Source organism: Lynx canadensis, chromosome E3 (assembly GCF_007474595.2).
Source record: "Lynx canadensis isolate LIC74 chromosome E3, mLynCan4.pri.v2, whole genome shotgun sequence".
NCBI classification, from domain to species: Eukaryota; Metazoa; Chordata; class Mammalia; order Carnivora; family Felidae; genus Lynx; species Lynx canadensis.
Genome location: NC_044318.1, coordinates 18,388,016 through 18,411,535, shown reverse-complemented (window position 1 = coordinate 18,411,535; position 23,520 = coordinate 18,388,016). Strand labels below are relative to the sequence as shown.

At 44.4% G+C, this 23,520-nt stretch overlaps 1 protein-coding gene across 2 annotated transcripts in view; it reads left to right on the top strand.

Moving 5' to 3' along the window:
• USP31 (ubiquitin specific peptidase 31) overlaps positions 1 to 20,292 on the top strand; it is a 68,975-nt gene extending 48,683 nt beyond the window's left edge. For both annotated transcript variants that reach the window (XM_030301685.1, XM_030301686.1), the window contains 5 exons: positions 82 to 201; positions 2,446 to 2,671; positions 8,225 to 8,383; positions 9,822 to 9,974; positions 12,102 to 20,292. In XM_030301685.1, coding sequence (XP_030157545.1) covers positions 82 to 201; positions 2,446 to 2,671; positions 8,225 to 8,383; positions 9,822 to 9,974; positions 12,102 to 13,672 — 2,229 coding nt within the window. In that variant the 3' untranslated portion in view covers positions 13,673 to 20,292. The remainder of the gene's footprint in view (positions 1 to 81; positions 202 to 2,445; positions 2,672 to 8,224; positions 8,384 to 9,821; positions 9,975 to 12,101) is intronic.
• The last annotated feature ends 3,228 nt before the right edge of the window (positions 20,293 to 23,520 follow it).

Below are 23,520 nucleotides of genomic sequence, written 5' to 3'. Positions count from 1 at the left end.
GAAGTGGGGGCCGCGGCCTCCTATAAAAGCCTCGCCTGAGGTGGTGCGTAACGGAAGTCGTGTCATGCTCCTTGTTTTCAGCTTGCCCCGGATGACGCCTGGCGGTGCCCGCACTGTAAGCAGCTGCAGCAGGGGAGCATCACGTTAAGCCTCTGGACTCTGCCTGATGTGCTTATTATCCATCTGAAGAGATTTCGACAGGTAAGGATGTCCTCTGTCACAGTGAGAAAAGCTGTGACCAAGTTTCTCATGCCTCTGCTGTGGGCTGTATGGGGGTCCTTCGGTGTCCCTGTTGGATCCAGTGTCCCTGTCCACGTTGTTACAGATGCCTCTGCCCCAGTGTCTGGGGTCATGTTTGTTCCTACCCAAAGCAAAATTTGAGCATCCTGTGGCCTTTTCAATTCAAAACATTTTAGTTCATACTGCAGGTGTTTTACTTTGTTCTTGAGGATTTGCTTTAGATTTGAAAATGTTGTGCTTTAAATTTTGGTAAGTGTACTTTAGGATTAAAAAAAACCACAGAGCTCCTTTCTGGGGCAGGTAGAATTCTCTTTGTACCTAAAGTAATAGCAGGTGTTACCCTGCTCCCAGAAGCGGTCACATAGTTGGGAAGATGACTCATAAATATATGCAGAGAAAATCTGATGTGAGTTGTGTTGCTCCGAGTCAGTTTTTCCCAAAAGGCTGTGTGTTCCCTGAGGTTAGGGTTGTCCTGGGCAGGCCCCCCTGTAAGAGAGGGAAATGAGAGGGAAATGTTCAAGGAGTCTCTCAGGCCTGGCTTTAAGGTGTGTATCTGAAAGATTAGGAGTAGGCCTCTCCCAAGTGAGATGGAGGCCGTGCTGCACACACACGGTGGCAGAGGGAGCCACATGTGCAGAGCCCTGAGCGGGGCAGCACGTGCAAGAGACTGACAGCACACCGGTTTGGCTGGAGCTCCAGAGGGTGGGGGAAGGGCAGGGGCTGGTTGTTCCAGGGGCAGAGTGGGATTCTGATAAAGGGTTTTAAGCAGAGAAGCAACATGGCCAAATCTGTGTTTTGAAGAGACTATTCTGGCTGCTGTGTGGAGGATGGGAGGCCACATGAATGAAGCTAGGGAGATCTGAAGGGAGCCGATGCAACCATGCAGGGGCAGGATGCTGGTGGCTTGTCCGGAGCAGTGGCTGTGGAGAAAAGACTGGAATAGATCAACAGATGTTTAGGATTTGCTGATGAAGTGAGAGTGTCTGGGGTGACAGGCACAGGATCCCTAGGTTTTTAATCATAGTAAAGAGTGTCCTGACCGTATGCAGATAGCTGCTGTATGCAGATAGCCGAGGTTCAGAGCCCGGCCTTCTTCCACACACAAGCTGACCGATTTCCTTTGCCTTCTGTTTCTTTAGAAGAAATGTCCTCACCCTTCCAGCACCCAGATTCAAAACTGCAGTGTTGTTTTCGACTTCTTTCTTGTCCCTCCCATGTAACCAGTCATCTCTTCAGCTTGGTTGTGCCTCTGTGTTGCCTCCTGTGTGTGTCCCCTTGTCCCCATTCTTGCTGTCAGCCTGCCCGTTCAGACTTGTGATGCTTTCTAGCTGGTTGCAGTCACGTTGTCTTCTACTTGATTTCTTCACTTAAGCTGCTCCTCCCTTTGTGTCCCGTGCTGTGCACTGCTTACACAGCTTTGATGACATTCCCTCCTCCCTCAAAGCCTCAGTGCTTGACTGCACGGCAAGGTCCAAATTCTCTGGTCTGACTTTCCTGACCATCCAGGGCTCATCCTCCCTTTCTCTTATGAACGTTTTCCTTCTCTTAATAGATCCATGGCTCCATGGGGTGGGTGTTATCCATGCCCAATTAATTTCTTAGAGCTCCCACGGACAGAAAATAGCTAGTGAGCGGACAGTTGGATTTCAGAGGATTTCCCCGTGGCCTTAATGGAAGATACAGATTACCCGAGATTATCAACTAAATGAATTATTATCAACTAAATGAATATATTAAGTCAATGTTAACTGTTACTGTGCTTGTTGGAGGAGGTGGGGAGGAAAAGGGTACACTACTTATCTGGTGGCTATTCTGTGCCAGCACTAACTTTGTCTTTCATGTACAGTTTTACTCCATTACTTTTCATGCCTCTTTGACAGAGGTATCATGATGAACTGCCCAATACTGTCAGTTTGTAAGTTAAAAACCTAAACTCATCTATCAGATAAGGAAATGGAGACTCCGAGAGGCTCATCACCCCTTATATGTAGGTCATTGCTTGTTCTGCTTTGAGTAGTATTAAAACTTGTTCCTCCAGATAGTTAAAACTGTTAGTGTGTTTCCTTATTTTGTACGTATCTTTGGAAATCATCAGATCGGTAACTCAAACCACTTGAGCTGTTAGGGTCCACATTTCACGCAGAATTGATCTACCATCTACTTGCATGAAAATATCATCAGAACTTGTTTTTCTTCTTGTAACAGGAAGGAGACAGGCGTATGAAACTTCAGAACATGGTCAAGTTCCCCTTGACTGGCCTGGACATGACACCTCATGTGGTTAAGAGAAGTCAGAGCAGCTGGAGTTTGCCATCCCATTGGTCTCCATGGAGACGGCCCTATGGACTCGGGAGGGACCCTGAGGACTACGTCTATGACCTGTATGCTGTGTGCAATCATCATGGCACCATGCAAGGGGGGCACTACACAGGTCTGCAGTGCGAGAGGCCGGGTGTCTGTGCTGACCGTTCCTTCAGACATGTTTTGCTTGTGACAGGGCTACTTTTGCTTTAGAACCTCACTTTCTCTTCTAGTACGCAGTCTGCCATCTTTGAGGGCAGTTTTCATCTGCTGGATCTCTGTCCAAGAGCAAATAAATGCAAATTCTTCCTTCTCTTCCTGAGTCGGACCATCCAGTAGCTGTGTGACCTGACTGGGGAGTGGTGTGTGCAGGTAGATCATGTTGTCTGGGTCACCAAGGGCTCACTTTGGTTACGTCACCCCCACCGCCATTTAGGGTTTCACTCCACTCCTTGAGGTTCTCGCTTCTCCCTTATTTGGAGTGATTAGATGAACCGGTTTTATAGTGTCTTTAAGGTGATTTGGAAGAATTTTTTCTTTTTGTTTTAAAGCTAAATTTATCTTTTTCATTTTTAAAAGGGACTGTTTGTTATATGAAATTTATACACAAGAGAGAACAGTACCATCATCCATGGGCTCATCACTCAAAAATAACCATTGGTAACATTTTTAAAAAATGTGATAAATATACATATCAAAATTTACCATTTTCACCATTTTTACGTATATGGTTCAGTGGCATTAAGTGCATTTATGTTGTAGTGCTGCCCTCAACACCATCCATCTCTAGAACGTTTTTCTTCTTCCCAAGTTGAAACTCTGTTAAACAGCAAGTCCCTGTTGCCTTTCCCACCCTCCCCCCCACCCACCCCTGGCCACTACTGTTCTGTCTCTATGAATCTGATTCTCTTGGAACCTTCTATAAGTGGAACCTTGCAAGTATTTGTCCTTTTGTGTCTGGCTTACTTCATGTAGCGTAATGTCTTTAAGATCCACCCATGTTACAGCACATGTCAGAGTTTCCTTCATTTTTAAAGCTGAATAATACTATCCCATTGTATGTAGGTAACATTTCTTCCAGTGTTTTTCTGGACGAAAACATTATTTTACACTGGCCATTATTTTACACTGTTGTGGTTGTACTGGTATGTTCTGTTTAGGTGAACATTCATGGGGCACCTCCCGTGTAACTTGCACTGGGTTCACATCAGAGGCACATCAGAGATGAATAGGCCTCAAACTGTGTCTTCTAAGAGTGTAATCGAACAGGGACATATAGGACCACTTGATATGTCAGATCAGTAGTGTGTAATAGGTTGTGTGGTGCACAGAAGTGTACACAGCGGGAAGAGCAGGGGGCCAGTGGAGAGGGTGGTTAGAGCAAACTGGAGGCACAGGAGAAGCTGATGGGATAGTGGCCTGCACTTCAGGACTGTACCTACTGACAGGAAGACAATAAAAAAGTTCCAGAATCAGAAGCGTGGTGAGATGCGAGGGGTGTGTGTAGGTCCCTGCATCCCAGTCTTCACACTTACCTGTTGTAACAGGAGTATTCAGTTGTCTATGCTTAATTTGTATACACACTACTTTTTAGGACCACAGGATATTCTGTTGGTGGAACTCTAATTTTATATAGCCATTTCCTGTTGTTGAACATATCTACTGTTCCTGCTTTCTAACTTTGACCATAACACTGATGAACATCTTTTAGTTTACATTCTAGTTTTGTATTTCCTTGAGATGGAGTCTCAGAATTGGAATTATCCGTGATGAACATTGGGGAGGCACGCAGGCGTGGGGGCTCTTCCTTGGACATTCGTGTGTGTGGGGAGTCCATGGAGGGCACTGCTGTTAGTCTGGCCATCTGTGGGGGTGGGCGGCCAGGACTCGGAGTTTTGCTTCCCTCACACTGAACACATTTGACATGTATACTTGTAGGCACTTCCTTTCTTCATGAACTCAGTGCTTCATGCTACAAGATTCTAGGGTACCAGTGCTTCATAAAGGCCGGGGGTGGGGGTAGAGGAAGTCTGGCTCTACCAGCTGGTTTTTCAACTGTGTGGAGTTCACTAGCAGTCAACCCTGAGACCTCCCTGTTGGGCTCCCGAACCCCTTTGCTGGCACATTCTCTCAACCTGCTTTCCCCACGGGATGCAGGAGACAGGGAAGGTGACTGGATATAGTAATCTTATATTTTGGGGATGTGAGAGGAATGGTCCCAGCTTGGAGCATGTCTCATAGTGGAGCGGTTTGCTTTGCCTCTGCTTGCTCTAGAAGCACGCTCAAGGAGAAGAACGAATGAGATTGAGAAGTATAAGTCCCCAGAAGACAGAGTTAATATTAATTAAACGTTTAGATATATTTTACCTAGTATTTTGGCTTAAACCAAATTTAAAATCTGGTGAGACTATATTTTGGTCTTGCATATTTTGTATTTATATTTTGATGGGACCCATTTATATAATAAATGTCGTGTGTCTAATTGGATGTTTGCCTTTGGGGTGTTACCAGTCATATCTATGTTCTTTGATACGGAGTCATAGAATTACACGCCCAGGGACTCTTCAGATGGAAAGGAACTTAGAAATGGTTTAATTTCACTGGTTAGCTGGTGTGGTAACACCTTTGCCAGCATCCCTGGTTGGTGTTCGTCCAGCTTCAGCTTTGGTAAAGAATGTGTCTTCCATTTATAATATTGTTTCTCAGGAAAGTAATGCAGTTTCTAGCAAGAAATTGTTGAGAAAAATGGGACAGTGCTGGATTTTAACCTATCATGTTACTCTTTAAAAAAAAAAAAAGTGAGGCATGAGCTGGGGCAGAGGGAGAGAGAATTGTAAGCAGGCTCCGCACTCCATGCAGAACCCAAGGCAGGGCTTGATCCTACGACCCTGGGATCATGACCTGAGCTGAAATCAAGAGTCGGACACTCAACCAACAACACCCCTCATGTTAATCTTTATATAGAGAAGACTTTGGAAAATGCCTGAAAACCCACAGGTACTTTGGAGGCAGCATAGTTTAGTGAAAGGAACGTGGGCTAGAGGCTAGACACCTCTTCGGAGCTCTGTGACCTACAGCAGGTAATCTTACTGGAACTTGGTGACCACGCCCGTGCACTGGAACCGCTCATGCCTGCCTCTCAGGGCCTGTGTTACCTAGGAAAAGCTTAGGCTCTTTCTGCATTATTTCCCCCTTTGTGATGCTTAGGCCATACCACTGCTTTTCCAGTATATAAAGTGTTTAGGGTTTTAGTTTAGAGAACATTTTAAATACCCTAGTGTTGTTGAATTCGAGATACCTTGTTTTTAAGTCCTTGTTTGGATTTTTTTAAGTTTATTTATTTTGAGAGAGAGAGAGGGCTTGAGCAGGGGAGGGGCAGAGAGTGAGAGAGAGAGAGAGAGAGAGAGAGAGAGAGAGAGAGAATCCCAAGCAGGTTCCATACTGTCCATACAGAGCCCGACGTGGGGCTCGATCCCATGAAGCATGAGATTGTGACTTGAACCAAAATCAAGAGTTGGACACTTAACTGCCTGAGCCACCCAGGCGCCCCTATTTGAGATTTTATTTTGCACTAGTTCTAGATATAATCAACTGGTACGTGTATAGCTAACTTGTGTATGGATTCTAGATCAAACTTCTATGAGGCAGAACCTGCCTTGTTCTTTTTTAAAATTTCCAATTTTATTTATTTATTTATTTATTTATTTATTTATTTATTTATTTATTTTAATTTTTTTTTTTTAACGTTTATTTATTTTTGAGACAGAGAGAGACAGAGCATGAGCAGGGGAGGGTCAGAGAGAGAGGGAGACACAGAATCTGAAACGGGCTCCAGGCTCTGAGCTGTCAGCACAGAGCCCGATGCAGGGCTCGAACTCACGGACCGTGAGATCATGACCTGAGTTGAAGTCGGCCGCTTAACCGACTGAGCCACCCAGGCGCCCCTAAAATTTCCAATTTTTCACGACTCAATACTTATGTAAAAATACAGTAAAAATATCCCGGCAGTGTCCAGTTGCTATGAAAGTTTTTAAATGCTTATCTCAGTTTGAGTGCTTAGCTTGTTGTGGACTGGGACCAGTCTGCAAACCACAGTTTGAATAATACTTGTCTAGAAAACATTTGAGAAGCTAGTTCCAGAAAGAAAAGTGAGTTATCTAGTAAATACATTATTAAACCATTAATGTGTTCCTGGGCTGCCTTAGTTGCCGTGCTGTGACTGGGAACAGACTGTCCTGGAGAGAAGCCTACTGATGCTAGTGCAGGGCTGCTCTGTCACCTTGTCTCAGGGGCATGTCCTACTCCAGAACAGCCACCATCTCCCCAGCTGGGTCATTTATACGTTAGGCCTGACCTGCCCACTGACGAGTTGCTGTTTTACCAGCTCCCCGTGCTGCTTCTGTCTCTATTTCTCTCCCCTTTCTGGTCCCAGGAGTCCATGGCTGTACATGGCTTCCTTCCCCATCATCACAGATTCTTATTCTGCTCTTTTTTGGGACCTGTCTGGTTGTAACCCATCCTCGCCTGTATCCCCTTTATCTCTTAAGGCTCCATACTTTACAAATGTCGTTGTGGCCTGTCGAGGGAGTCACTCCTGGTGCCTCATGGGACCCTGTGTGCCCTGCCCCTCAGGCATTCAGCTAAATATTCTAGCCCTCATTTATTATCACCCAAATAAATGGGTATTTTTAGGAAGTGTGATAAGGTACTCCTCTGAATCAATTTTATCACACCCCTTGACATATCTTTACAAGATCACGTGGCTTCACAAACACTAAGTTCTTGTCTTTTGCTGGTACTTGAATGTTCTTAATTTCTATTTCAGGGTTAGAATTTGAACTGGAGAAAAACACACATGCATTCCTGAGCTCAAGTGTTCTTAGTTTGCCAGGGCGCTTCCACTGGGCATTACGTTGTTCATACTACCCCTGAGGGAAGCAGGGTGGGATAGGGTTTAAGTGCAAACTCAGGGACTAGATACACCTGAAATGAGCTGGGCCCTGTCCTTCACCAGCTGCTTGACCTTTGGGCAAGCTGGTTAATCTTTTTGAACCTCTGTAAAATGGGAATAACAGAATAAATCTCATGGGATTAATTGAGGTATTTGGCACATAATAAGCACTAAACAAATACTAGCTGCTGCTATTATTAGTATCATTATTTCTAGTCCTATTTTCTATCTCTAATAAACACTGAAATGTTACACCATACTTAAATCAGGGTTTTCCAGCTTCAGCACTCTTGATAGTTTGGCTGGATAATTCTTGCTGTGGGGACTGTCCTGTGCATTGTGGAATGTTTTGCAGCATCCTTGATCTCCACTCACTCAGTGCCAGTACTACCCTGTCCCCTAGTTGTGACAGTCAAGAATGTCTCCATTTGTTGCCGGATGTCCCTAGCGACGCAAAATCGTCTCAGGTTGAGACCCACTGCCTCAAGTAAATAAGTACGTTGGGCTTTCTAAGATTAAGTAGAATTTTGTACATTTGGAATAGTTTGGAATGTCTTGAAACATTTTGCCTGAGCTCACAACCCAATTTGGATTTTTTACTTTGTGTGTAACTACCTGCGACCTTAAAAAGCTCTTGAATGAATTAGATGAGCCAAAGAGCTGGTGTCTGTGGGCAGAGTGGAGCGGCCGGTGCCCCCTCCCCTGGTACTGATGGCGGGCTCTTTTTGGCAGCCTACTGTAAGAACTCTGTGGATGGCCTCTGGTACTGCTTCGATGACAGTGACGTGCAGCAGCTGTCAGAAGATGAGGTCTGCACACAGACAGCGTACATCCTTTTCTACCAGAGGCGGACAGCTATTCCATCATGGTCAGCCAACAGCTCAGTGGCAGGTAAGGCCAGCCATTCTTCAGCAGCTTCTTCCTAGAGCAGAAGATTGTAATGGTCCAGAGAATTTCTCCACAAGGTCTCATGAGTCTGTTGTGTTGATCAGATAAATTCTCACATTTGAGTTTAACCTGGAAACCAAAATGACTGCAGTCAAGGAAATGGGGGTGGAATGTGCGAACCAGCAGAGTTCCCACAGAAGTGGGTAGCGCCGGTCTCAGAGTGAGCTTGCCATGTTTGCTTGTGGAACGAATGAATGAAAAAGCGGTATGGCTGCCACACTAAAAGCAAGAGGGAATGAGACCTGGCTTTGCCAGGTTTCGGTCGCATCATCTGGAAGCACATCACATCCAAGCCACATATTTAAGCATCTGTAATGTGGGTGTACTAATAATATCTGCCTCATGGGGTCATTGCATGCATCAGATTACATAAATGTATGTTACAGCCTTTTAGACAAGGTAAAAGCACCATTAGAAATCGTTCTTTTTCCCGATGAGGTCGGCCTGTTCGGTTGGAAGGGTTGAAGGCTATAGTAATGATAAGTGGGCTGGATTTAGCTGGATGGGGTTTAGTCTGGATGCAGCCACACGGTCCAGACAAGGTGACGCACGCTCCTTAACGCAGCGTCTAAGAGACTGACCGACAACGGAGACATGGTAACATCGGATCATGTTAGAGAGTATTCACCCTGAATCTCCTTGAAGCTTGCGAGGGATTGGTTTGAAGCCGCTGAGAAGAGGAACCGCTGAACCGAGTGAACCCCTGCTGGAGTGAAGCCCCACTCAGTGCACCCACCCCTCAGTAGCTGCTCACCCAGTTGAGAGAGTGAGAACTCCAGTGCTCTAGTGCCTTCCCTCAGTGCTTTCCAGATTCTGAGATATGCTTGGAGATTACACCCTCTTGAGGTCTACTTGAGTCTTGTTCTCAGTTTCAAGAGCAGTTTATGTTGCTTTGGAATTTAAGGGCATCCCTGGAATGGACAGTACAGATGACATACAGCCTAGGTGTGTGCATGTTATGTGTTTGTATGTTAATATTGTGAAAACGACTTAACAATTCCACAAAGCAAGCTAAGAAATAATGGTGCACTGCCACTTTTATTTGCTCTGTGTCAGAATTTTTACTGTGTGTACTTAGAACGGTGCCTGGCAATAGGTGCTTAATAACTATTTGCAGAATGAGTATAGATGATTCTGTTGCCAGCACTTAAGATTTGCACTTTGCATTATGAAGTGTCCATGCCAATACTTGCATTTTATTACTATAAACATGAGCTAGTCTGCCCTCCTTTTCATCTTGATGGGATATTCAAGCAGGGGTCTGGGAGGTAAGACTGACACAGGCCACCCCAGCTCAGGCGCTGCCCCTTCACACGAGTGTGTGCCAGGGAGCCAGCCTGGGACTCCAGCCTGACCCCAGTGCCTGCTTCCTTTACTGCAGGCTCCACCAGCTCCTCCTTGTGTGAACACTGGGTGAGCCGGCTCCCGGGGAGCAAGCAAGCCAGCGTGACCTCCGCGGCGTCCTCCAGACGCACCTCTCTGGCCTCATTATCCGAGTCGGTGGAGATGACCGGAGAGAGGAGTGAAGACGATGGTGGGTATGGGTTTTGTGACAGATTTCCAAAGTGGCATCTCACGGACACGGCACAGGGTCCCTCACGCTTAGGAGCTAGGCCCCAAGAAGATTGTCGGAGAAGGTAAAAGGGCTGTGTGGCTGTACGGTCATAAGTACCATTTTATGTAAACCTGGTTACTCGCTTTTCCTCTGTGAGCTCTAGGATGAGTTTCTCCTTGTACTTCATTATTTTCTACTTCTAAGGCTTAGTGTGGAGGCTGGAGCTTTAACTCTACAATAAGGGATACATTTCTTTCAGAGCGCTTTCCAAAGTGCTCCGTGCTTTGCCCAGGGCCGCCTGGCGAGGAGTTGCTGTGCTCGCCCAGTGTGGGGGCTTCCCGGCTCTCAGCTTTTCCCCTTTCCACTGCCGTTTCCTTTACAGGAATTTGTGGCATGTTCTTTTAAGTGCAGAAGCATCTAGAACAGAAACTCTTGACTCTGCATAAAAGAATTCTGAAGATGGTCACAGTATGGATACTTGGGGAAACACAATACAAATAGAACTATGGGGTTTTTTTGTTTTTTTGTTTTTGGGTTTGTTTTTTTTGTTTTTGTTTTGTTTTGTTTTTTACCTTCACTTACGCTTGAGTAATGGCAGCCCTCAGTTCTGACAGGAACCCCAGGTGGTGCGGGAAGGATCAGGCAGCCCTAGCATTGAGGCTGGAGGAGGTGAGAGTGAGCTCAGCTTCTCTAATGAGGACAGTGACTCATCTCCCAAGCCTGCAGCCAGCATGTCGGTTGCTGTAATCTGCATCTAGTGATGGGTAATTGTGAGACCATGAAGTGAAGGAAAACTGCAGGAGGGTGGACGGGGGCCGCCAGGCCAGGGAGGTCTGCCTCATTGTAGCTCCAGGCCCACTTGCTTTTCTGGCTTGTTGCCTTTTTCTTTGTAAAATAACAAGAGTACTGGGCCAGAATTGCTAACAAGCTCCTGATACTTTATGAAAATCCGACCACTGAGTCTTTGCTTTTTCAGGTAGAGGTTTTTCTCAACACAGCTTTTTAAACTTAGAATTCACTGTTGTTTTAACAGTAAGCTGGTTTGCCCCTGGTCTGTTTTTAGACAGTGTAGTTGGTGAGATCAGTATCCTCTTAAGCATCATCATCACAGTGGTGCTGGGGGTGCCCACAGAACAGAGCCTGTCTCCGAGGATCTTATCTGGACAGAGCTTTATAAATACTGCAGCCACAGTACCAAGTGTGTATGGAAGTTAATTTAGAATCTTTTCTTTGGAAGGAAGTTTTAAGGCACTCAGAATAGAAGTATGTGGTTCTAATTGTGAACATTTTCTTCGGAAGTTTGAAATCACTCAGGATAGGAGTGTATTGTTCTAATTATGATTGTCATCTCTAGAAGTTTGAAGTCAGGATAGGAGTGTATCGTCTCTGTTCTTTTCCACCGATCTGCTGTTATACTCAATAATGACAGGCCAAGCTGCATGTGGCATTGAGTTGGGGGCAAGGGTTTGTGTTTCTGGTATTAGCTCTGCCTCTAATTTTGTGTAATCTCGGGCAGAGACTTCACTTCTGTGGGCTCGGGCTCTGGATGTCCTTAGCTGGGTCAGTAGCTCACATTTACTGTGCATGTGTGGAGTGCCAGGTGGGCACAGGACTTTCAGGATTTTATTTAGTTCTTACAGTAGTCCTGTGAGTTAGAGCAGGGATCAGCAAGCGACAGCCTATGGGCCAAGTATGAGCTCTGCCTTTATTTGTAAATAAGGTTTTATTGGAACACAGCCACTCCCATTTGTTTATGTGTCTTCTCTGGATGCTTTTGTGCTGCAGTGGCAGAGTTGAGTGGTTGGCCCACAAAACCTAGAGTGTTAACTGGGCCTTTCCAAGGGAGGTCTCCTGACCCCCGACGTACAGAAAGAAGATCGATAGTTTGCCGATCCCTGAGTTGGAACGTCCCTATTTTATCGATAGGGGACTGAACTCCGAGAAGTTGCAGTCGTGTGGCTGCTCCTTGACCCCAGACATGCTGGCCCTGAAGGTCATGCTCCTGTCATTCCACCAGGCTTGCCTTCCTTCCATCTTCAGTATCTTAAGGTGTTGCTCAGACATGTTTTCGGTGTAGCTTAATGCTGTTCTCTCTGCTGCATTCAGGAGGTTTCTCAACTCGACCATTTGTGAGAAGCGTCCAGCGTCAGAGCTTGTCATCCAGATCTTCTGTCACCAGCCCCTTGGCCGTTAACGACAATTGCATTAGACCTTCTTGGTCCCTGTCTGCTAAGCTGCAGATGCGCTCCAATTCTCCTTCCCGGTTCTCAGGAGACTCTCCGATCCACACCTCTGCCTCCACCTTGGAGAAGATCGGGGAGGCGGTGGATGATAAGGTCTCCATCTCTTGCTTTGGCAGCTTGAGGAACCTTTCTAGCAGTTTCCAGGAACCAAGTGATAGTCATGGCCGACGTGAGCACAAGGCTGTGGGTCGGGCCCCTCTGGCTGTCATGGAAGGCGTGTTCAGAGATGAATCAGACACCCACAAATTGAACTCCGGTGTTTTAGACACACAGAGCAAAAACTTAGCACAAGGGGATTGCGTGCCCCCCATCTCCGATCCTTTTGATAATAATAACCAGATTGCTTATGTGGATCAGAGCGATTCTGTAGACAGCTCTCCAGTCAAAGAGGTGAAACCCACGAGCCACCCAGGCTCCCTTGCAAAGAAACCAGAGAGCACAGCCAAGAGCTCTCCCAGCTCCAAAGGCGCTTCTGAGCCAGATAGAAGCTTGCGGAAGGGGAGACCAGTCTTGGCAAGCCAGGAATCATCTCTTTCAAGTACGTCCCCTTCTTCTCCTGTTCCTGTAAAAGTTTCTATAAAGCCCTCCTGCTCCCGAAGCAAAGCAGATTCTTCTTCCAGAGCCAGTGGACGGCATTCCTCCCCTGGCCCTGCCCAGCCTAGAAAGGAGTCCTCCCCCAAATCCCAAGACTCCGTGTCCTCTCCTTCGCCCCAGAGGCAGAAGTCCTCTTCCTCCCTCGCCTACACTCCTTCCTCCGCATCTGCCAAAAAAGCCCCCGGCCCTGCTGCAAGGGGCCCCTTCCCTCCTGGGAAGAGCAGGACTTCAGACAGGAGCTTGAGTAGAGAGGGCTCCAGACAGAGCCTGGCTTCCGACAGAGCCAGCGTCACCTCCAGCTCCAAACCCAACTCCCCTCGGGTGAGCCAAGCCAGCGTGGGGGAGGGCCGAGGAGACGGAAAGCACGTCAGGAGCTCCTCTATGGCCAGTCTGCGCTCCCCCAATACAAGCATGAAGGCTGGTCTGAAGAGGGACAGCAAGTCAGAGGACAAGGGGCTATCCTTCTTCAAGTCAGCCTTGAGACAGAAGGAAACCCGGCGGTCAACTGACCTTGGCAAAACAACCTTGCTCTCCAAGAAGGCCGGCAGTAGCTCTGCCAAGTTGGCCAGTAAGAATGCCGTGGATGACAAGGCAGAGAAAGGCTACCAGCCTGCAGGTTCCCAGCAGCCAAATGCAAGTGCAGTTGGAAAAGAGCAGCTTGTCTCCAAGGACCCTGCTTCCGCTAAACATTCCCTGCTGTCTGCTCGCAAATCTAAGTCTTCCCAGCTAGATTCTGGTGTGCCCTCATCTCCTGGTGGCAGGCAGTCTGCTGAGAAATCCTCAAAAAAGTTATCTTCTAGCATGCAAACCTCTGCACGGCCTTCTCAAAAACCTCAGTGATGTTTCTGCAATCCAAGTGTTTTATCTGTAAAGATGTTTATTTATTTAGAACCCCTTTCCCCCCACCAAAGCCCTCTATGCTTTTGTTTTATATGTTTTAGGTCACGTGCCTGACGTGCGAGTGTGTGTGCGTGTGTGTTTATGTGTGTGTATGTGTGTGTGTAGAATTCAACTGCAAATTGTTAAAAGCGTCGCCTTATTCTGCCATTGAACCAAATAACAGCCATAGGCAAAGTATTGATACCAAGCTAACTGGAATCATTGTAGACGAGACCCTGGGCGGTCCCTTTAGCAATTGTACATATTTCTTTCTAGAGAACTCTAATGACTTTCGTTGGACACTAGGGTTTGGAAACCTGTGAACCAGTTAAGCTGTCATTAGTGTGTGCTGTAGAGGGATCAGTTATTTGACTTGGGTTTCATCTGAGCAGGATTTGTCCTCACAGCTGATTGTCATGTGGCACCAGGAGCTCTAAAAACTGTGACACTAACAAACAAACCGAGAGAAGACTGTTGCTTTCTGCACTTTGGCCCCATCTACCAGTCTCTGTGAAGGGCAATATTTTAACACTAATGTTTCTCAGGTATATACTCAGCTAGTCTAGGGTGGATGCGCATCAGCAAGAGGGTTAACCAAGAAGGTGGCCTGTGGGTGACTGTCCTTTCTCCAACTGCCGCAGATAGAAGTTTCTGGAGGTAGAAATGAAGTCCTTCATAACTGCAAAGATGTGTGTACTACACGCTATCTTGGTTCTTTGGAGATGTCCTAAGGGGTGGCAAGTTGGACAGCCAGAAAGCCAGTCACTAGTTAATTTTGTTTTCCTTCTAAATTTGCTAGCTAAGGCCATTGGGATTTTGAAATGTAGTAGAGCAGTTAACACCTTTGAAAGATGCCTGGAAAAAAAAAAGGATTCTGAACCGGATGCATGAATTTGTACCATTTCCCTTCTCTGGTGTTGCTTGTTCCTTGTGTTAGAAGCCAACAGCTCCATGCTGCCCTGGGTGCACATGCCCACGTTTCTTATACCTTGGGGAGAGGAAAGATGTTGCCTGATGCCAAAAGTCAGTTGATGGTGTGTTGGAGTGATGTGTGACAAAGTATTATGTGTGTGCTTCTGATCTGCCTGGCAAAGTTACAGACTGCTTTTCAGTAAGTCATTTATTTTTTCTTAGTGGTTAAGATTTCATCTCTTACCCAGAACTCACAAGCAGGATTGGAGCATGTTCCGTCTGGCATTGTCAGTGAGAAAACAAGGGAACCTCACAGAAATCTCACAGATAAGCAAGATCATAGTTCTTCAGGCTTTCTGGAGGTATCCTGGAAATTCTTAGCCTTTTTTTTTTTTTTTCCATTTTTCTATTTTTCTTTTTTTTTTAATGTCAGGAGAGCCATGGTCCTGATTCTCTTTGAATAGCATTTGTCACTTTGCCATGAGATACAGCATGCTAAGTTTATATGCTTTTAAATATTAACTTTAAAAAAAATCATAAACTTTCCAGTTCTTCCTGAATTCTTGGTGCACAGATCCATTTATAATCTCCCTTTTCAGTATTGCTGTGTGTGAAGTAATTAGAGCACATACACATGCACAGCTATGAATTCTATGCTGCCTTTTGTTTTGTTTTCTCCCCATAAATACCTCTTGGGAAATATTTCCAGTAGGTTTCTTAACTTTATTTTGCTGCTATTTGAGCATTAGCAGGTAACTTACAAGTCTGGAGGCCATTTTATGTTGAGGGTAGCTGGAATTTTAGACCCTTGCAATATTTAAGACTTAGATACTCAGCCTTGTGAAAGTTACCTTGTGCTCTGTGAATCTCATCGAACGTGAGCCTGTTGCCCAGTGCACTCAGTCCTGTACTCGCCCCTGCACCAGGTGTCCCTGTTTCACTGCGCAGGTGGCTGTGGGTTCCTAAAGCAGCATCCCTCTCTTCTGTCGTAGTGTAACTGCTGCTGACTGGCTGCCTGCAGTGGTGTTATTGCTGCCAACAGCACACCAACAGCCCTGCGAATGTTTTGCCACCGCTGGTTTTTCTGTGTTGCTTTTATTTCCTGGAAAGTACACACCAATAATGGGATCGTCAGTAGCAGGAGTTTGATTTGAGCCTTTTTCTTTTAATAGGTAAATCTCATTTGAAATCTCCTACCTGAATCTCTGAAACAGTCTTAGAATTAAAGTTTGACTACACAGAGGGTTTTAATAACACCTTTTCCTGAGGCTGTTATCAGTTAAGCATTAATAGAATCTGGTTTAATTTTCACGTGGCAAATATTTTTATTCTTGTATCCTCCAGGAATGGATTTCCCATTATGTCTAGTGTCTTAAGCACACACACACACACACACACTCCAAAAAAACACCTCTACAAATTTCTTTAATTTTCTATGGTATCTAGAAATAAAATTTCAGTATCAGTAAATTATATGTCTATGGAGTTTAGTCCTTCCAGATTTAAATGAAAAAATACTGTGGTATTGTCAAGGTAACTTTAAGCTGTTCTTTCTGTGCTTGGTAAACAATGAAAATCTCATCCCCAACTACTAGGTATAACCTTTAAGACACAGAAAAGGAGATTTGCCCAGAAGTTTGGAGGTGTTCTTTGAGGTGTGAAATATCTTATGGGAAAATTATTACTTGGTTCAATTCAGTTGTTTGGTAGGTTAGGGACTTGGTGTTTGCTTTGCTTTTTATTTTCCTGGTAGCATTTGGCACAGAAGCACATCTGCTTTGGGGTTAAAAATCATCTGTTGAGGATGGTGGGCCTAGGTTTCTGGTTGACAACTGAGTGGGCCTGACTAGAGCAGTCATTTCCTGGTGGACACAGAATAATCCCTGACAGTAGTGTTACTCTGTAATGTTTGTTTGCTTTTAAAAAACTTTATTTTTGATTTCTTTTCCTGTAAACATGCAGTGCACTGAGGCTATTCCATTCCTTAAGACAGCCCTACACCTTGCCTTTGTAATCTCTTATATAACGTGGAAGCACAAAGAAACTGCTAAGCTCACGTCATCTCAAGATCATCTCCCAGCCCTTGTATTTTCCCATCCTAAAAGCAGCCTAACTGAAAGTCATACCTCGCTGGACCAGTAGAAATGGATGTGGGCGTATTTGTGGTCTGGTAAAACATTGTAATTATCTGTGAGGCTGTCCTAAACTCTTGCAATCATTCTTTCCTCTCTCATTCATTCATTCTGCAAACATTCGTTGAGGGCCTGCTTTGCTCATAAAGGCAAGCTGAAAGCTTCAGGAATTTGCTGTAGCTGAGGAGCCCTGGGAACACAGCCGATGAACCAGGGGATGCCGGTGAGGCCCTAGATGGAGTGACGGTCCCCCGAACAAAAAGATCAGGTGGATTCTGGTGAACCGGCCAAGGCCTGTGGTCCTCTTGAGCAAGTCTCTCCTGTTCTGGAAACCAAAAGTGCCCTTCTTCATCTTCAGAGACATTTTACTCTTACATCCACTTTTTCAGACTGAGCTGTCTCTACGAGTTAGTGGTTGAAAATCCATTACAGAATCACTTTCCATTAGAATTTGGTCATCCACATTTGTTTGAAATAGATGTGGGGATTGGGGGGTGGGGGACAAATTGCCATCCCTCTAAATAGCTATCATGCTAAAAAGTAGGAACAGTATGTAAAGGAAGCAGTAGTGGCAGCCTTTAGGAAAAATGGAACAGAGAAGAGCTGTGAACAAAGCTCACTTATTTCAAATAAACATGTTTTTAAAAATAGATTGACATCTGATGTTACATTTCATTCTGACAAATTACTGAACAGCTGACGTTATTGTTTCCTATGTAGGTTATTAGAATTATTGGATGCTATGATAATTAGTGTTTCTGGGTTGGATTTTTGAGATAGTATGCAAATCATAAGCACAGTTTCAATAAAACACATATTCTGTGAGGCATGTTGAACTTGTATTATTTGGAATTGAGAAGAGCAAAACTTGCTGACAAAACAGTGCCCATATCATAAACAGAAAGTAGCTGTTCCTGCACAGACTGTCCGTCTTTACTTTCATAAAGGGTACATAATTGTTAAACCTGACTACATCTTTTGGGGGGAAATCCTATGCTTTTATTTAAATGAACACTTAGTGTTTCACACTGCCTTTTGATCAACTCTCAAAGTGTTTGTTTTGCAGCTGCAATTTGAGCGTGACCGGTCATTTCCGCACCCTCCACCCCAAGTAATGAAAACAATTTTGCATGGCCTCCATCTAACCCAGAAAGTATGTTCTTACCACCTATGCAAACAACGAATACAAAATGTGGGGTACACTAAATGTGAATTTTAAAAAAGGCGATTCTTGGATTATGGAGCTCTATTTTTGAATTTGTAATTTTTTACATGTGGCTTAATCATCAATAGAGAAGAGCATGAATGTGTTTTCTTGTTTTGCTTTGCACATGTTTCTCTTTGCTGATTTTTTTTTTTATCGTTGGCAAGATTGTATGAAAATAAGTATTTTGCAAGCACGAGTGGAATTGGATATGTTGAACACACACGGGTTTATATACTGTATTTAGCCTGAAGACTTTCCTAAAGTATTTTGTTCTAAAAATAACCTGCCATTTTCTATAGATTTTAATTTTTTATATCTTCTAGGGTTCTATCGTGGTCACAAGGAGAGAATGTGGCTTCTAATAGTGCTAACAATTTTAAAATGCTTTTGTAGAGACTTAGAGCTGTTTTGGAAAGCTGTGGAGCTTTGCAGCCACTGGTCACAATAAGAATAAGCTCATGGAACTTATGGTAGCAGTCTACAGTGGATTAGGTTCTAGATCCATCTCACATTCATTTAAAAACTGGTGTTTCCCAGTTTTGGAGGGAAGGGAGATCCATTGCAGGCTCGGGAGGCTTTTTGAGTCTCATACGTGTACTTTCCCCAAGATTCTGTTAAGCCTCTTCTGAATGACTTGTCTGAGATTCTGATACCCAGCATTCACTAGAATCATCTAGAGAACTTTTAAAAATGCTTGGGTCCCACTCCCAAGCTTTTGATCTAATTAGTATAGGGGCAGGTCCCAGAAATTGCCGTACATTTTAAAGCTCTTGGGGGTTTCTGATATGTAGTCAGAACTGAGAACCACTGTGCTTACACCATCCCTATGGTGAGAATCACTGCCATGTGAAGCACTCAGGAGTGACTCAGGCTCCTCTGTTTCGTTGGAGAAGAAAGGAAAAAAAGATTGAGAATTACTGATATTAACATCCTGTTTGAAATAAGGGAGCCTTTCTGATTTGAGGCCCTGTTTGGGAGCTTGGAGCATTTTGTGAGCAGCCCAGCACTTTTGCCACTCTGGTGGGATTTGGTGGTCTTTAGTTTGCTAGATGAGACAGAGTTCCCTGTGGGGTGTGCATCTTTCCCAGAGCCTTTTCCCTGGATGCCGCCACAGGACCAGACCCACAGGGGAGTAGTTAAGTCATCCTGAGTTTAAAAATGCTGAAGCGAAGCCTTCAGTGGCTTGGAGAACCTGTCCTGATTTTGATGGAACAATTGTTTCTGTAGTAATTACAAATAGCCGACTCCAGGCTGCCACCTAGTTTCCTAGTTAGCTCATTCTCTACTTCTCCACAGGGTAGTTTCAGAAGTGATTTTACTTTTAAAATGACTGTAAAGCATTTTGTTTGGAGTCTTTTTTTTTTTTTTTTTTTTAGTAACCCCCAGTATTTATTCTTGTAATTAAAAAACAAATCAAATAATACTCATCTAAAAATGTGGCAATAATGTTACCTATGGAGGCAAATGAAATTTACTTTTGATCTGTGGTGAGCTGCACTTACAACATCTTCAAAGTAGTCTGCTATGCTTTTTCAGGTGGTTTCATCCTGTTGAGCATTATGCTGCCTACCAAAAAAAAAAACAAAACAAAACACACAATTTACCTGGTGTTTTCAACATTTCAAGGAGTGAAGATCTAAGTAGAAATCCAAATTGGAAATCATCCTTTAGAAAAGCCCCTTGAAGCAGAGTTCCCTGTCGCGACGGTGAAAAGGCAGTATGGTTTCCTAGGTGCTATTCTAAGTGGTGTGGTGTCATGACATCAAAGGGGAAGGCAGATCCAGTGTTTTCTGAAGCTCAGGTTCTCTTCTGTAGGCCTTTCGGATATGTGTTTATGTTCCCTATCGGTTTGCTCACCAACTGTGCCTCTCACCACTGGTTAAAATCGAATTCAAGCCCCATTACCAAAATCGTTTCTTCATTGAACTCCTCAGTGTCACACTGGAATTTGTGTAGTTGTCTCACAAGCTGCATGTCCTGTCACTGTACACGCAATGCTTTGGTATTGTTCATGCACCATTCGTAGTGATTCCTGTATGATTTTCTTGTTTTGTTGTACGGTAATAATGGAAGGCAGGATGTCTTTCCTTGAGGCCGAAGAAAAGTGTGTCATTTTAAATTATTTTAGAACAAGTGCATGAGATGTGTCACTGACTTCTGTTATTTATTTGTATGTTTTATTATTCCAGGTGTATGCACTTTTAAAAAGCAAAATTTATATTTTTATGTTTAAAACGTTTTATTTCTGGAACAGCAGTTGATTATATAGTATACAGTTGGAATTAAGAGAAAAGTGGAAAATGTAACAATATAATAAATTTATTACATGATGCCCTCTTTAAGCCATATTCCTCTTTCTCCCCCTTACCAACATGTATCTTTTTGGTATTGACTAGCCTTGAAAATTAAGCAGAAATTATCTTTGTACCACACTGATCTCTACAAAACTCTTTAGAACCGTAGTGTTAAATGAAAAAAAGCAAGTTAACAGAAGGTTATAGATACTCTATATGTAAAATTTTAAAACAAAAAAATCACATCTATGCTTAATTTAATTTTCACAGTTGGGGATTATTATTCCCACTTTTCCAAGAGGCAGATTGTCCTCGGCCATGGGGCCGAGCAAGAACTCACAGTCTGGCTTAATTCCAGTGAAGGAGCCATTCTTTTCTGTGCCCTCTCTTGTGCCCGGATAACCTCCTTTTTAACTGTCTTGTTCTGATAAAATGTTCTCTACGGTCTTTACCTCCCCTTAGGACAGGACTCCCTGTTGAGGATGTCACATTACTTATGACCACTTGGGGGCACCAAAGATCACCATCATGAAATGGAATTTAAAAGTCTAGTGCGTGTGTGTTCTATGCCTGACTGTTGAAATGCTTATTCATTATGAATTGAGTGCATTTTCAGTGAGCAGGGGTTTCAGTTTATATGAGTACCTCACCAGCCATAATTTTTCCTGGAAACTATTAAATGGAGGTCATAGAGGAGATCTTGTTTTCTAAAGCACAGCATGATGATTTAGGGTTAGGGCAGGGAAACCTTTCCTAATCCAGGACACGTGTGAACCACATGCCCTAAAACCGAGGTGCAGCACTTACAAACCTCTCTAATTTTGAATAGTAAAGTTTTGCTTTAGGTTCTCTAAAGAGTTTAACCATGTAGTACACTGACTGATTATTCAGGAAGCTTCATTATGCCTGAAAGTATTTGCATGTCGTGAAATACATAGATTTAATAGGTTCTGCAGATATTTAAGGATCATTTTGTCTCCATAGAATTTGGAAGATTATTTTTAAAAATTTGAATGATTAGATCTCCCTGTACACCTTTCTGTCCTCTGTCAGTCTTCCCGGAAAAAGCCAAAGGCATATAAAGCCCTGGGCCCTGGACCACATGTTTCTGTATGCCCAGGGAGTGATTCTAGGCCACTGTAACTCTGCAGGATGTGGCTTAGGCCTGTTCCCCACCCTCAGTGTCCCTTTTCTCTTTCTGAGGCATGCTCCTGCATTCTCCCAAGTGAAGGTTTTGGTTTTCCTTTTTTGTAGACCTGGGTCTCAGGCATCTCCACCCAGGTCACCTGGGAGATCACCTCTGTCTGGGTGGGTTGGGTGTATCTCATTTAGAACCCTCTGGAATTCAGTCTTGATTTGGTCTGGTCTTAGCCATGTTTCTCATCCCCTGTCAACACTTGCTACTTGGAGAGAGGACCAGGGCTCTCTCCCAGAGTGATAGGTTTTTGCATCATGTCATATAGCCTGATGGCCTGGCACCTCATTTCTTAATGAACGTTCAGAGATGTGATGTTAATTTGACTTGCTCTTTGTATTTCTAACAGCTTAGTTTTTCTTGAAGTGAGAAGGTGATGTGAGTGAAACCAGGCTCTCCTGCACTTCACCTCTGCTTTGGAAGAATCCACAGAGGCCCACAGCATACAGATCGAGTTCCCAAGACTCAGGGACCGTGTTGGATTCGTCATCCCTTCAGAGAGTGGGGAAGGGAAGGCGCTTGTGGAGATAGTGCAGGGTGGCTGAGGATGGGCGGCGCCAGCTCCGGGGTTTCAAATCCATACAAGGCTGTGGTGGGAAGAGTGCCCCTTCACTGTGGCACTCAAAATGAAGTCCTGATTCCTTCAGTTAGCAGTGCTTCCTGTGTGCCCAAATGCTGAGGGAATGAGCCCTGTGGGCACCTCCGAGACAAGCCTTCTAGGCAGAATTCCAGGAAGTGGGCTGGAAGAGGGATGAGAACATGGCGATGCCTTGAGAGAAGAGCAATGAGTAAATGGTGTGGCGGGTAAGCACTGAAATGTTAATTATCCGTAACCAACTTGACCCCCTGACTATCTCATCTCTTTCATGGCTCTACTGAGATGTCACCTTCTCCGTGAGGCCTTCCCTGACCACCGTTTTAAGACATTGCAACCTGCTTCATGTTCTCTCCCTCCTCCCTACTTTATTTTCTTCATGTAACTTGTCACCAACTACCAAGGTCTATGTGCAGTCTATCTGCAACATCGCCTACAATATATATGCAACATCAGTCTATCTGCAGTACATATGCAACATATAGTCTATCTGCAACATAAAATGTATTCAGTATATTTGTAATATTTGGTCTATATGCAATGGTATATATGCTACATCAGTCTATAAACAATAAATACGCAATATATAGTCTGTATGCAGTCTGTGTGCAATATATATGCAACATAGAGTCTGTACGCATGTATATATGCTCAGCTCTGTGGCTTGCTTACCTGTTTTGTTCACTGCTCTTTTCCTGGTACCTGACAGAGTGCCAGGCATATAGTAGTGAGTATCCAAATTAATGGATTTGTTTGAGTAATCCACTTAACCATTCTGAGTCCCCTTCCTATCTGGAAGATGAAGAACAGTACCTTGTCATGGAGTTGTGAGGGTTAAATAGGAAGATTCCCCATAGAGTCCAGGACAGTGCCTGGCATTGAAAAAGTCCTCAGGGAATAAGTGCCATTCCTACATTATAATAACAATAGGGATGGAGAGAGGGACTGAGCCTAAAGGGAGCTTTACAGAGGAGGGGTCATGGGAACAAAGCTCACACATTGTTGACTGGGGAAACTGCTTATAGTTTCCAAAAACCCCAGGAATCCAATTTTCCTGGAATGTCGGGCAAAAAGGCAGGAAGCAGTAGATGGAGGGGGAAGGGAGGCTGGCAGAGGCCTCATCTAGAAGGACCTTTATTGACCTACTACGTTTGTCGTGAAGCAAATGAGAATTCAGGAGAAATTTTTAATTTAGGAGAAAGATGAGATCCAGTTTGTGCCTTAGCACGGTCACCATGGCAACGATGTAGCATCAGCGAGCCTGGGTTAGGAGCTTGTTGCAGGAATCTGGGTGCAGTCTGTGGAACACTGATCTAAAACAGTGTTGGGTGGAGGGGGGCCCGGGGGGGGGGCTTTTGGAGGGGGGTGACGTGCTCAGGTCCCAGAGGCAGGCTGCTAGGTTTGAATGACTCCCTAGCTGGACAGCTTTTGGCAGATTATTTAACTTCTCTGTGCCTCAAATTCTTCACCTGTA